Raw genomic sequence first — 12977 nt, forward strand, 5'->3', positions numbered from 1 at the left:
TGGCAGGAAGCACAACCAAATAGCAAAAAAAACCCCAAACACATGATTAATAATACTGCAATGAAACTGCTGTTTGAATTCAGTCATAGCAGTTTCAATTACACTTTGAATTTCTCCCTTAACAAAACTAAGAAGTCGGTAGTTTACTGCTCTCACATTTATTCTCGACTCTGATAGATGTGCATAATTAAAAGCGTTAAAAAAACCGGCATTTCAGAAAGGTCAAATCGTGACACCGTCGCCAGCACCTCCCCACTTCAGTCTCTCCCGACAAGGTGCGTCTCCTGGGGCCTGTCGATGCGGAAGAGCAGCTCGGCGGGCAGGAGGTACCCCAGGTAGTGCACGCTGTCGGGGCTGGTGTCCTGGTGATAGTGCCCTCCATCCCCGTGGTGGCTGAAACAGTGGGTGTGCTCCAGGCGCAGGTCAAAGCCCTGTCACCAGAGAAAGGCCGGTGAACACTCGTTCACGTGAACTGTGGTTAAAAGTCCTGGGATAGCCTCTCCTTTATACCACATATTTCCACGCATCTCAGAGTCTGCTCCAACCAGTGAGCAGTGAAAACTTGTGAGACACTTGTGGTAAGACAAAAGAAGAGGCGCTGTACCAGGCTTTATACCATAGGACATCAAAGAGAAAAGAATTTAGAAACCCTGACAGCACCCAACTTTTGGTGTCAATCTCCCAGAGATTTTCTTTTTGTTGTTCTCTCTCTTTCCATTGGGATTAAATAAAGCAGTCACACCAAGGAACTACTACTGGAAATCAGAACGCCTTTGCGCTGAATGCCACAGGCCCACGCGGTAAAGGGACAATCTCTACTCCAATTCCAAGAGCCAGCTTAGATGAAAATGGGAAGAATAGCAAATAAAGTAACAACTAGCATAGTAAACCATGGGATCACCCCCACCACTTTTATATATGTCCTGGTTTCAGCTGGGATAGAGTTAATTGTCTTTCTGGTACCTGGTATAGTGCTATGTTTTGGATTCAGTATGAGGAGAATGGTGATAACACACTGAAGTCTTCAGTTGTTGCTAAGTTGTGTTTAGACTAGGTCAAGGATTTTTCAGCTTCTGATGCCCAGCCAGCAAGAAGGCTGGAGGGGCACAAGAAGTTGGGAGGGGACACAGCCAGGACAGCTGACCCAAACTGGCCAAAGGGGTATTCCATACCGTGTGACGTCATGCCCAGTATATAAACTGAGTGGAGTTGGCCCAGGGTGGGGATCGCTGCTCGGGAACTGACTGGGCATCGGTTGGCAAGTGGTGAGCAATTGCATTATGCATCACTTGTTTTGTATATTCCAATCCTTTTATTATTATTATTATTATTGTCATTTTATTATTGCTGTTATCATTATTATTTTCTTCCTTTCTGTCCTATTAAACTGTTCTTATCTCAACCCTTGAGTTTTACCTTTTTTTTTCCCCAACTCCCTCCCCCATTCCACTGGGTGAGGGGGAAGTGAGTGAGCGGCTGCATGGTGCTTAGTTGCTGGCTGGGGCTAAACCATAACAATGTATCATAGAATCCTGGAATGGTTTGGATTGGAAGAGACCTTTAAAGATCACCTAGTTCAACCCCCACTGCCATGGGCAGGGACACCTTCCACTAGACCAGGTTGCTCAAAGCCCCATCCAACCTGCCTTTGAACACTCCCAGGGATGGAGCATCCACAGTTTCTCTGGACAACCTGTTCCAGTGTCTCATCACCCTCATTGTAAAAAATTTCTTCTTTATGTCCAATCTAAATCTACTCCCTTTCAGTTTAAAACCATTGCTCCTTCTCCTGTCACTACCGGGCCTGGGAAAAAGTCTCTCTCCATCTTTCTTATAAGCCCCCTTTAAGTATTGAAAGGCCACAATAAGGTCTCCCCGGAGCCTTCTCCTATGCACGCTGAACAACCCCAACTATCTCAGCCTGTCTTCACAGGAGAGGTTCTCCAGCCCTCGGACCATTTTCATGGCCCTCCTCTGGACCCTGTCCAACAGGTCCATGTCTTTCTTGGGGCCCCAGAGCTGCATGCAGCACTCTAGGTGGGGTCTCAGCAGGGGGAGAATCACCTCCCTTGACCTGTTGGTCACGCTTCTTCTGATACAGCCCAGAATATGGTTTGTTTTCAGGGCTGCAAGAGGATACTGATGAGCAATGCTATGGCGTTTGAATGCCACCTTCTGCTGTTGTCCCTATAGTGACACTCACATTTCCAAAACCATAGGCTTAGCCGAGTGCTGTTGAGCTTGCAGTGGATAGAGATGGGAGTAACCCAGCTGCATCGACTGCACAAGTTGCATTGGTTCTGAATGGAGCAGCTGTTGATGGCTGTTTTCAATGTGCTCATCAGTTGATTCTGGGAAGATGCACACAATTTAGCCTTATGCCAAAGGCTGCCACATAATGACATGATAAAGTCATACCCTTGAATGTATCCAAGCCTACAGCATGTCTCATTTAACTCTAGAAAAAATGGTTTTTATATTACTTATGACTGGACTGTTATTTATAAAATAGTCATTTTCATCAATGGTTTCCTGGTTACTTTTAAATAAATAGACTTCCTAATGGTGAACATCTTAATGGCTTTTGAAACTAGATTGGTTTTTATCCTGAATTGTTTGCTGTTGAATCTAGTGCTTGTGGAAGATGCTAGATAACTTTCTAGCATGAGGCTTTGCAGACTTTAATTTGTATCAGCAATTATGAAACACATGCTTCACATATTTTGACACAGTATTAGCAGAGACAGTTCTTATGAAAGTGAACTACATGAACACACAGTTGAACAAGCTTCCATGCTCTTGACATTTCTCCTTGTGTGGCCAGCAGTGAATGCAAACTATGCTGTTGGGTTTGGGACACAAACACTTGCACACTTGCAGTTGGAACCGAACCATTAAGTTCAATCCACTACGAACAGCCACTAGGTTTCAGAATGACCTAGCCTCAATTCAAACCAGTGACAGAAATGAGAAGCTTCTATTTCATTACATCATCTCTGGAAGAGTTTAACACAATATATATGCACTCTGGTTCTGAAAAGGAAAACCATATCCAAGACAGAATTCATCACAAGTCTCAGTTTATACTTAGAAATGAGAAAGAGACTCACTGGATCTCTGGAAACTATTACCGGCTGACAAATCAGGGGAGCCTTCATTTCAAAGAATTTGAGCCAGTTATTCACATCCTCATCAGTATTCAGAGGACAGGCAGAAAATTCTGGAGGCTACAGCAAAAGTAAAAGCTTTATAAGTGAAAGGAAGACACTTGTATGAAGATATTTTTTCTCTAGCAACTTTCCTTGGCTTTTCCCCTCCCCACTATTCTGTTCACATTCCTTCTTGCCTAAAAGAAGCTCACCAGTGCCCATTACTGTGTTTCTGCCAGAAACAGAAGTGACCAGAATATTGCTTCTTTCATTGCACAGGTAGTGGGAGAACTACTGAAGTAAGGATTCTCCTCCTGGTACATTTTAGAAGCTCAAGCATTTTTTAAAAATCTGTTTCTTCTTATAAGTATCATCTCAGTTAATGTATTTGATTTTAATTCATTTTATAATAGTTCTACAGTTCTTTAGCTGCCCACAGATTTCAAAAGAAAAGATGACGGTACTAAGGCCAAGTAATACAGCATCACTAGTTCTGTAACATCAGTTTTGTAATACCAGCTCCTTACTTTAATGCACTGCTTATCCTAACAGTTTATGCATACATTTAAAAATACAAAACAAAGTCAAGGCTCTAAGATGTTACACCCTGATTTATACTTTTGTTTTCAGGAGGATGAAGAAAGTTATATGAATTCAGAACAACTTACCATAATGTGAATCTTTGCTTTCCCCTTCTGAATGATAAATGTACCACCCATCCCAACAGGCTTTTCTCCATAGTGTTTCTCTAAAATTTGTCTCAGACAAGACACAAAGTTAAGTTCCCCAGTTCTTCCATTGGCTTTCACTTCAATGACCTGAAGAATGAAGTTAATTTGTCACTGCTGTCTCCTGCTGCAACAGCGTGCAAAGGTCTGTGAAAGCTTCTCTGAAATTCTCCCAAGCCTATAACCCAAGATTATTTTTTTTAAATGTGAGTTTCCCTGCAAGTGCTGCTCCACTTGCATCGTTCAAGTACCTGACCAACTCTCTTTCCTGACTATCTGTTCAAGGCTACCTTTGCCTGTGAAGGGTGCTGGGCAGCACATCATTTACTCATACATAAGACAATGACATAAGCAACCCCTTTCTGTCTACCAGCTGGCTTCCACTCTGTATAAGGAAACTCTTGGAAACAGAGAAGTCTGCTAGTTTCCATGCAGTAATCAGGTTTCTGACTGCTCTGCCAACACCTCTTTGTGCTAGCTGTGTCGGGGGAAGCACTTCTACAAAAAACTAGACAAGTGCCCAGAACTGATTTACACAAGTACTTTATACAGCCATTACCTTAAATCACTGCTAGTTTGGACTGGATTTGAATGGATGATTTATGATGGAAAAATTTTAGTAAACTAGTATTTAACCCTCAAAAATCCAAATGCCTCTCTGTCTCCACCAATTCTTCCCCTCGTTCACCGGCATCAGTTCCTTACGTTTTGATATTTCTTTCATGGAATTACTACTTTACTATTATCACAGAAAACTGGTAGGAGAACACTGAAACATGAGTTTCCCTTCCGCCACAAAGCTCTACAAGCAAAGTCACCTTTGATCCAAGTACATACCTTACCAGGTTGGCCCTCACTGGCATAAAGGTTGGCCAACAGCCCAAACTCACAGTCAGTGTATTTGCTGCTATACTTCTCAAGCAGGCACCCTTTATCTGCAGGATTTATCTGAGCAATGTAGCTCCCATTCACAGCAGGCTTTTTTTCACTCTTAGTTTGAACAATAGGGATAAGCTGAGAAAAAGAACGTGTAAGAATAAGTCAAGTAAGTCAATAAGAACATGTTAGAGTCAGTCAAATTAACAGAACTCATAAATGCAATTTAAGCTTTGGACCTTGATCCCAAGAAATAATCCCCTTCATCACACAGCTCTGTGTCTCAGGATGAGGTCTGTACTGGTTAAGAGAAATGCACTAATATTGTAACGTAATTGAAAACTCCAGAAAACAGTTTTACTTTTTCTGGACAGTGAAATTTAATGTTATGTGAAGATGAATGCTAGTGCTAAAAAAAAAAAAAAAAAAAAAAAAAAAAAAAAAAAAAAAAAAGAGAGAGAGAAAAGAAAAGTCTAACCATTGAGATCTGAGGCCTGCATGCAAGTATTGAAATTCTATGTAATACTTTCTCAGTGTACAGTTACAACCACTATTATAGTGGCCCAAATTCAATGCAGATAGGGACTATATAATCTGCCAATAAATGCATCAAAATGAGATGGCAAGACCAGAGGTTTATGCTCAAGAAGACTGACTAACCAAAGCCTCCACAGGCAGTAGTTTTTGTCTCCCGCCTCACCTGCAGGTGATCATTTTGTATGTGGCATCTTTAAAACTTACAATGGTAAAACAAAGCCATCCAAGAGGGCAAAAGACAGGGAGTATTTCAAATGCATTTACCAGTAACTTTGGCAAGCATTTCTAAATCTTGTCATTAAAATCTCTGGTTAGGTCTTTGTCAATCAGTTTCAAAAAATCATGTTTCTTGCACGCTTCAAAGCAATCACATGCTTCTTGGAGAATGACAAGTTAAAAATTAATCTTTATTATCTCAATAGTATGCAACTCATTGGATGGCCCTCATCTGAATTCCTTCTAATGTGTTTTATGTGCTTTTGGCACGAATGGCATTTATTAAAATGTTTTGCTGTAAATGGGAAATACCCAGCATGATACTGCTCTACTATTATGATACTTTCATGAATTCATTGAGAACCAGAACACTTATTTACTGACCTCAGCATTTACTCCAAGAATCTTAGATGAAGCAGCTCCAGCTCCAAGAATGAAAGCTCCAGGCAGCTCTATGTCTTTTGCAACTGCATTTAGATCGTAAACCTGCAAGAGAAAAGAATTCTTTGATTTTGGTGTGGTGCTATGATTCTGAATTGTCATTCTGTTCACTATAACCTCTGGATGCATTTAATTCACAATGCCCTCATTAGTATTTTGGATAATTAGGTTGAACACAGTTTCTGAACAACACAACATTTGGTAGTAACAAATTGAGTACATGTCCATTTGTTTTCTGAAAGATAGAGTCTGCCTATATGTTCCCCTGCCATTTTACCCGACAACTGAATTATTGCTCTTATTGAAATTTATATTTGTATAAAATAAAAAATGGAAGGGAATATCATATAGAGACAGATGGAGTGAAGTGTCAGAAAGGAGGCATGGTATTCTTGGAAAAGACAGTAACATGAATCCAGTGCTGCCCTGAAAATGCAAATACAACCAGTTTTTACTGATTTTTTACCACAGAAGCGTGGCTGTGACTTGAAATCCCAGGCATGCTGCAAGCCATATATAAACATGCAGACAAACCCCTTGTTTAGTAGTTCGTTCCATGGCTCCTGTCACAGATGGTATGTTTCCAAAGCTATCTTGTATTTGAGGGCAGGAGAAGATGAACCATCAACCACAATATGCTATTTTTGCTATGATATGTAAGATTTCCTGACATAGTCTGTTTAACACACATCAGAATCAATCTCATAAAACGCTGAAAAGTAAGTCTCTTTCACAAGTGGAATCTTATAGTATCTGTTAGTCCTTAGTTTTGTTTGTATTTCAACAAGATACTGCTTTTCTTTTGACAAATGTGTTAAACCCCACAGCTACAGGAAAAACTCACTTTTTCTTTCTGTACAACAGGTATGAGATAAGGAACACCTCCCACATCTGCTATTCTAGGCTTTCCGCAGATTCCTGGAAGAATACAGCCAGTTAGCTTGGTAAAATATTTTTTCCTAATAATCTTAAATGAGCACGCAGTGTAAACCCACCAAAGAACTGGTTCCTTGAACTTCTAAAACCCTTTGAGAACACTGTTTCCCTAGCATGCTTAGAAAAGTGTTGCACTATTAAAAAGTCCGAGGACAGTAAGCCCTAAAATGATTCACAGTAGGATTTAATGCTAAGCAACCTGTTGTAAAATTAACATTCTCCAAGCACAAAAAAATATTACAGCGGGCAACAACTGCCATTTGTTAGTTCTCCAGCAACATGCCCTCATCAGAGAGTGGATACCCCCATTGGGACTCCGCTTGCAAAATTTCAGCAAAGCGGATGCCCGAGTCTCAGGACACTTATTTGGACATGTATTTTAAGAAGGGACGAATCACCTTCTGGAGGTGTTTCTTTCTCTACATTGATGACAGCGGGAACTCAGAGGAGTAGCACAGATGACATGTCTGTGTTCCAGACAGCTAATGTCAAAGAAGATGAATCCCACTCGGAATAAGACAGTTTCACTTCACTGACATACATGAATGGCAGGAATTTAAAAATGAATAGAAGCACAACTCTTTAGGTTCAGAGAGTGATTGGCATGGATCAAAAAAATTTCTCCGTCTGGAAGATAACAACTAAATTTCAAAACCTTTTCAGTACACTAAATCAAGCTTATGAAATAAGTGAGTACTGCAATCATAGGTTAAGAAAACAAATTATGACAAGTACTTGGTAATGATTTGTCCTTGTTCATACATCAACTAGGAAGCAAATCCAGAAATAAAATGTAGCTCTCCTATCATGCATGTTCTTTACCTGAAAAACAATTTAAGCTCTCCCAACATCTTTAGAAGATCAAAACCAAGTAGGATCAAGTAGAAAGAACTGGAGAAGTCTTAGTGGAAGACAGGAATGCTAGGTTACCTTTAGCAGGGAAGTTGAAGGGTTCCTGAGTCAGATCAGGACAGTCTACAACAGAGACTTGAGCATCAGCAAAGTTTTCTTTAAGCCCTTTCTGCAAAACTATAATAAAGAATAATGGCAGAGTTATTGACAATGAAAAATTACCAAGAGTTTGACAAGTTACTAACAACAATAAATATATCTGATTAGGTTTTATTTCAGCAAGATGCATTAAAGAACTTAATGCTTACCCTAAGTAACTCCATTGATTTAAATGTTACTGTCTGTAGGCACTTATTTCCTGAGTCAGAGCTTCAGAGAAGAGCAAAAGCTTGTTCAGATAATTGTTAGCTACCACTTTAATTAATTTTAAGAATTTTAAAAACCTTTTAATTGAAATACAATAACTGACTGCTCCTAGTAGCACTAGCAGCAGCACAGTGTAAAGTAACATGGGTAAATTTAAAGCACATTCAGCAGTGGCTTCGCTTCACAAGAGCAGACAATTATGATCACAGTCAAATATCATGTGAGAGCAAAGGAGGAAGTAAGTTTTAGCTGAAGTGACAATCAGTTCTTTAACTAGACTGTTTGCAATAGCTTGATCATAATCTCAAACTGTCTCTGCTGTCTGGAAACTTCTGCTGTCACAGGATATTGCCTGTCATGTTTACGTTCATGTGGAGATTTTCTGGCAAGTGCCACTGTCACTTGGATAATGATATGGTGCTGATATCTAAACTTTTGGTTTTGCTTCATATCGATGTTTTTAGGCTCCGAACCTGCAAAGTCACTGAAACAACAGGAAGGATTCTGACTTAGACAAGTGCACTGTTTGGAAACAACTTCCAAACCTTGAAGTGTGGGATTGCCTTCACATACACTGCTTCAAATACTGTGTTAAAAGGTCCAAGTTCTTTCATGCCTGAGGGTCTGCTTTGGCAGGTGTCTCAAACTAAGGAACAGAAAATCTAGTCTGTGATCTCAAATCAGGCATTTCTTTATTTACTCAGAAGGCTTTCCTGTGCCTTTGTTTCCTCCAATCAGGATTTCAGCTGTACCTTACTTCTTGGGAGCAGATTTACCAAGCTGTTGACCACAAGGGTCAGTAGAAGGTACTTGACAGGTTTCTAAATACATCTCAGCATCTTCTGATAAGTGGAAAAAGACAAGAAAAGGGCACTCCTCAAATTATACTCAAGAGCTGAACAGCAACAAAATTCACAACTGACAGGAGGTCCTCAGGACAGACAGGGCAAAAAAAAAAAAGGAAAATTCTGCTTCATGACCCATCTTTTCTGCTACTGTTTTAAGCTGTTCTACTACAAGTACATGCTGTTCTCTGCAGATCCCACAGGTCTATAGCAGCCCTGACCTACTGCCCCAGCCTGACAGCTACAGGGTGAGGAAAGTACTGAGAACCACTGCTGGGACCACACTTCTGAAAGCATGGAAATATCAAACTCACACAGATTTGGGACAGTGGCAGACTGAACTTGAAGACCTCTCTGAAAGAAAAAAACCCTTTAGTTCATCTGCTGCAGGAGACAGACTACCAGAAGGAATAATGCCTTTCTACTGAGGCAAGGAAAGAAGCTCATGAACAAATGGATTGGACCAAATCACCTCTAGAGGTCCCTTCCAACCTCAACCATTCTGTTATTCTGAGCACATTTTCTGAAGGCTTTGGAAAGAAACAAACTAAATACAATGTTTCCTGCAGCCTGGTTGTAAGGCAATCACCAAAGAAGAGCAAACTAGGTTCAAGCAAGAGGACCTGCCATGCAGGTGCATGTGCATCTTTTCAGCTGTGTTTTAAGTAGTCCTGAAAAAGAAAGAAATAGCAGAGGGTAGAGGAGGACAGATGATCCCATATATTTAAGTAAGTTTGGTCTGTAATGGTCAAACTTTCACAACCCATGCACAAATATGCAAATGCAGCAGACAGTTTTAAAGAGTTTGAGAGTGTGTTTGTGTGCTTAAGTGTCATTGGGATTTGGGGGAGGAGTCATTGTTTGCTTTAAGGAAATAATAGCATATAGAAAAATAGCACTTTTCTTTACATCTCAGTGTGCTAAGAGCAGGAACATTCTGCATGTACTAGCTGTAGAAAGGTTTTGATAAGAGCTTTAAGATAAGTTTGAAGAGTACATTATAAGTTTGTAAAAAGTTACACAATGCATGACTTACCCCCAGCAAGCTCCTCCAGACTTGGAACGTGAAAAGCAAACCTTTCGACTTTGGCCATTTCCTAATTGGTGCTGATTTCTTCAGGTAAGAAATTACAATTTACTACACTGTAGGAGAGACTGATCTGTCAACAAGGATAATAGTTTAACAATTAAAGCAGGCTGTTTTCAATATGTTACTTATTTTTCAATTTCACTGAAGAATACATTAAAAAAATAGTAGAATTGTAGCTCTGCCATCAAAGGAAAGACTAACAGCTTCAATAGTAATGTTAATTTTCTTACGTGCTTTGGAAAAAGACGTGTCTGTCAACTCTATAGCTGGCTGAAAACATTACCTATGCTACTCCTCAAGCTTACAACTGGGTGTAGGCAAAACATATCCTACGCTGAATACAGTTCAAGGGACATGTCAGGAGGTTTATCTGTCCTTTGTAAGCCTGGAGTCATAATTTGTTTTTGAAAGAAAACTGGGCTTTTCTGAGCACATTAGCTGCCTCCTCAGGTCTTCCCTACCTTAATGTTTACTTTTTCAGCATTGGCTATGGTGGACTTTCAACCTCAGCTGTGACGTGATCTCCAATTGATTCTGGGCATATTTTTCCCTTCCAGAGGGGAACAGGCTAGCAGCAAAATAGAGAACAACAGCAGCAAGTTCTGCAGTATCAGGCTCTGTACCCACACAGAGCCTGTAACAAAAAGTTTTGTTTGAACATAAGTTTAAGAACCCCTTTACAAATGAACTGTATTTCAGTCACCCTTGCAACAGCAAAGTCAGCTACTAGGGCAAACAATTAGCTCAGGGCAGAAACAGCTGATTATATACTACCTATAAATCAGACACAGCAATCATTAACTCCTTAGGCACATGCTTGCTGCACACAGCAGAAAAAGAAAATGGGTCCCACTTATCCAGATCTCACGCCTTGGAGGAAAAAGTCAAAAACCTAATACAGTCCCAGACCTGACAGAACTTTTGTTAGGAATGACTATGATGTGAGCTAGCTGTTTATATATACTTCTAGCTTCTATTTTAAAAAGAAATCCTAGCTTTTATGATTGTCAAAAGTCCGAACTGCCCTTATACCATCAGCTTCTTAGTCTGCGTAAAGAAAAAAAACCCAGCGGAAAAAAGAAATAAAAAGAGTTGGGAGGTCATAGCAGTCACTTAACTGAAGTCTTTGAGCTCAAAGTTTAGCTACCCCAAATTACTGCTGTAGCATGCAGTAGAGAAAGGGAGAAAGGCAGCTACCTGTGTACAGTAATTCTCATCTCAGTTGGTCTTATCCATCTCCACAGGTGACTCCCTCCCTCCTCTGTCTCTGGAGGAGAAAGTAAAAGGCTGGATTTGGTGCCTGCGGTAGAAGCCTACTGTCAGATGGAGTGACTCATACCCCAAGACTTGAAGTGTGCACCATGAACACAAGAAAGGGAGTAATTAGTCAGAGAAAGAAAGTAAGAAGATGGCTTTCGCAGTATCATTTTAGATGATCCTGATCCCCTCCAGAGCCTTTTGCCAGATCCAGGAGGGGGCTGTGCCAGGACCTAAGACACCCACTGAAAAAGTCCTGAAACAGACTGAGAAGGCAGGCTACAACTGCTGTTGTGCAAAAGGCAGAGGCAAGACTTGGACACAGTTCAAATAAGTAGGCTCAGATGTAACACCTAGACCATCACCTTCTGTTTAAAGGACAGTAGTCAGCTCCCCACAATCAAGAAAGAAGGGAAAGACTGTGGGAAAAGCTCGATGTACCATAATAAACCCGATCTAATTGTTAGATAGTAGTCCTTACCGGGAAGGACACAAAAGAGGAGTAGGTCCGTGAGTCACCACCAGAAGGAGAATTCAAGGGGAAGTTTGTGTGGTGTAGAAGGGAGAACCTGAAAGAAGACAACAACAGACAATTAAGATCCATCATGGAGGGGTGGAGTGACATTGAATTATTACAGAAGACTTTCAAAGAAAACCCACAAATGCTAAAGGGACGATAAGATTATTAGATCTGGGATGGTGCAACAAGAATGGAGAGAACAAGCATCTAAAAAGATTGTAAAGGTCTACCTTTTTGAAGCTGGAAGAAAACATCAGAGAAAGTAGTCAAGGGCCAGGAGAATGCAGATGAAATGGGAACCATTATATTAATGGGGGTGGGGGGTGGTGCCTAGTATCAAAATCTGAATTAAAACTAAATTTAGAGGGTAGAAGCCAGAAAGGAGGGATTATAGGTAGGGTAGAGATGAGTCAAGGTGTGGGGGGAAAAAGACATATGAGGGAAAAATTGAAGATGGCAGTCGGTGAGAGAAGAGAAATTTAGCAATGACACCAGAAGAGCAAAACATCTAGAGATGCATCCGCAGAGGCTGTATTCCTCAAATGGGGCGATGTAAGGAGATCCCGTCGGTGGCAGAGGAAGGCTGCAGGAAAGCAGGGACATCTGCTCGCGCGGCTGGGATTTGGGGAAGGGACGGGTCATGGCAGGGCAAGAACAGGCGAGACCGGGCTCCTGAGGGAGAGCGGTCAAAGGCGGCGAGGAGCGCTGGCGGGAAGAAACACCGCAGCTGACGCCGCGCTTGGCACGGCTGCCAGAGGAACGAAGGGATTATTCAGGCTGCAGCCGCCAGCTGAGGGGAGACCGGGCGGCAGGGGGAAGCAGAGGCAGGACAGCAACAACGAGAGGCCGACCGCTGCAACGAGCGGCTCCTCGGAGTCTCACAGCCCCCGGGGAAGCGCGGGAACGGCGCCCTGAAGGGGAGCGGTTGGAGGGGGAAGACAGCCGGCAGCCGCCCCGCACTGCCCGAGCCTGACAAAACCGCTGGCGGGGGACCCCCGGCCGCCGCTAGCGCCTGACCGCACGTACCTGCCCCGCCGTCCGGGCTGCGCGGCGGCACTGCCCGCCCCCGCCGCGGGCCGGCCCCGGGGACCGCCCGGCCGGGCCCGCCACCCCCAACATGGCGGCGCCGCCGGACCTGCCTTCCCTCCCTCCCTTCAGCCCGCG

At 42.1% G+C, this 12977-nt stretch overlaps 1 protein-coding gene across 4 annotated transcripts; it reads right to left on the reverse strand.

Moving 5' to 3' along the window:
* Window positions 1–142: 142 nt before the first annotated feature.
* On the reverse strand, window positions 143–12958 carry C20H11orf54 (chromosome 20 C11orf54 homolog). 4 transcript variants are annotated; one of them, XM_069808399.1, is made up of 11 exons: window positions 12840–12958; window positions 11775–11862; window positions 11234–11303; window positions 9983–10106; window positions 7814–7912; window positions 6792–6865; window positions 5891–5992; window positions 4715–4891; window positions 3818–3967; window positions 3111–3227; window positions 143–431 (listed from the first exon to the last, which is right to left on the reverse strand). In XM_069808399.1, exons 4-11 carry the CDS (start codon window positions 10038–10040, stop codon window positions 258–260), a joined length of 951 nt encoding a protein of 316 aa, XP_069664500.1. In that variant the 5' UTR covers window positions 10041–10106; window positions 11234–11303; window positions 11775–11862; window positions 12840–12958; the 3' UTR covers window positions 143–257. The 4 variants fall into 4 exon arrangements, with proteins under 4 accessions (XP_069664500.1, XP_069664499.1, XP_069664498.1 ...); XM_069808398.1 differs by having other exon boundaries at window positions 11234–11382; XM_069808397.1 differs by lacking the exon at window positions 11234–11303.
* Between the last annotated feature and the right edge of the window lie 19 nt (window positions 12959–12977).

The sequence above is a fragment of the Haliaeetus albicilla genome, chromosome 20 (assembly GCF_947461875.1).
Source record: "Haliaeetus albicilla chromosome 20, bHalAlb1.1, whole genome shotgun sequence".
In the NCBI taxonomy this organism is placed as follows: Eukaryota; Metazoa; Chordata; class Aves; order Accipitriformes; family Accipitridae; genus Haliaeetus; species Haliaeetus albicilla.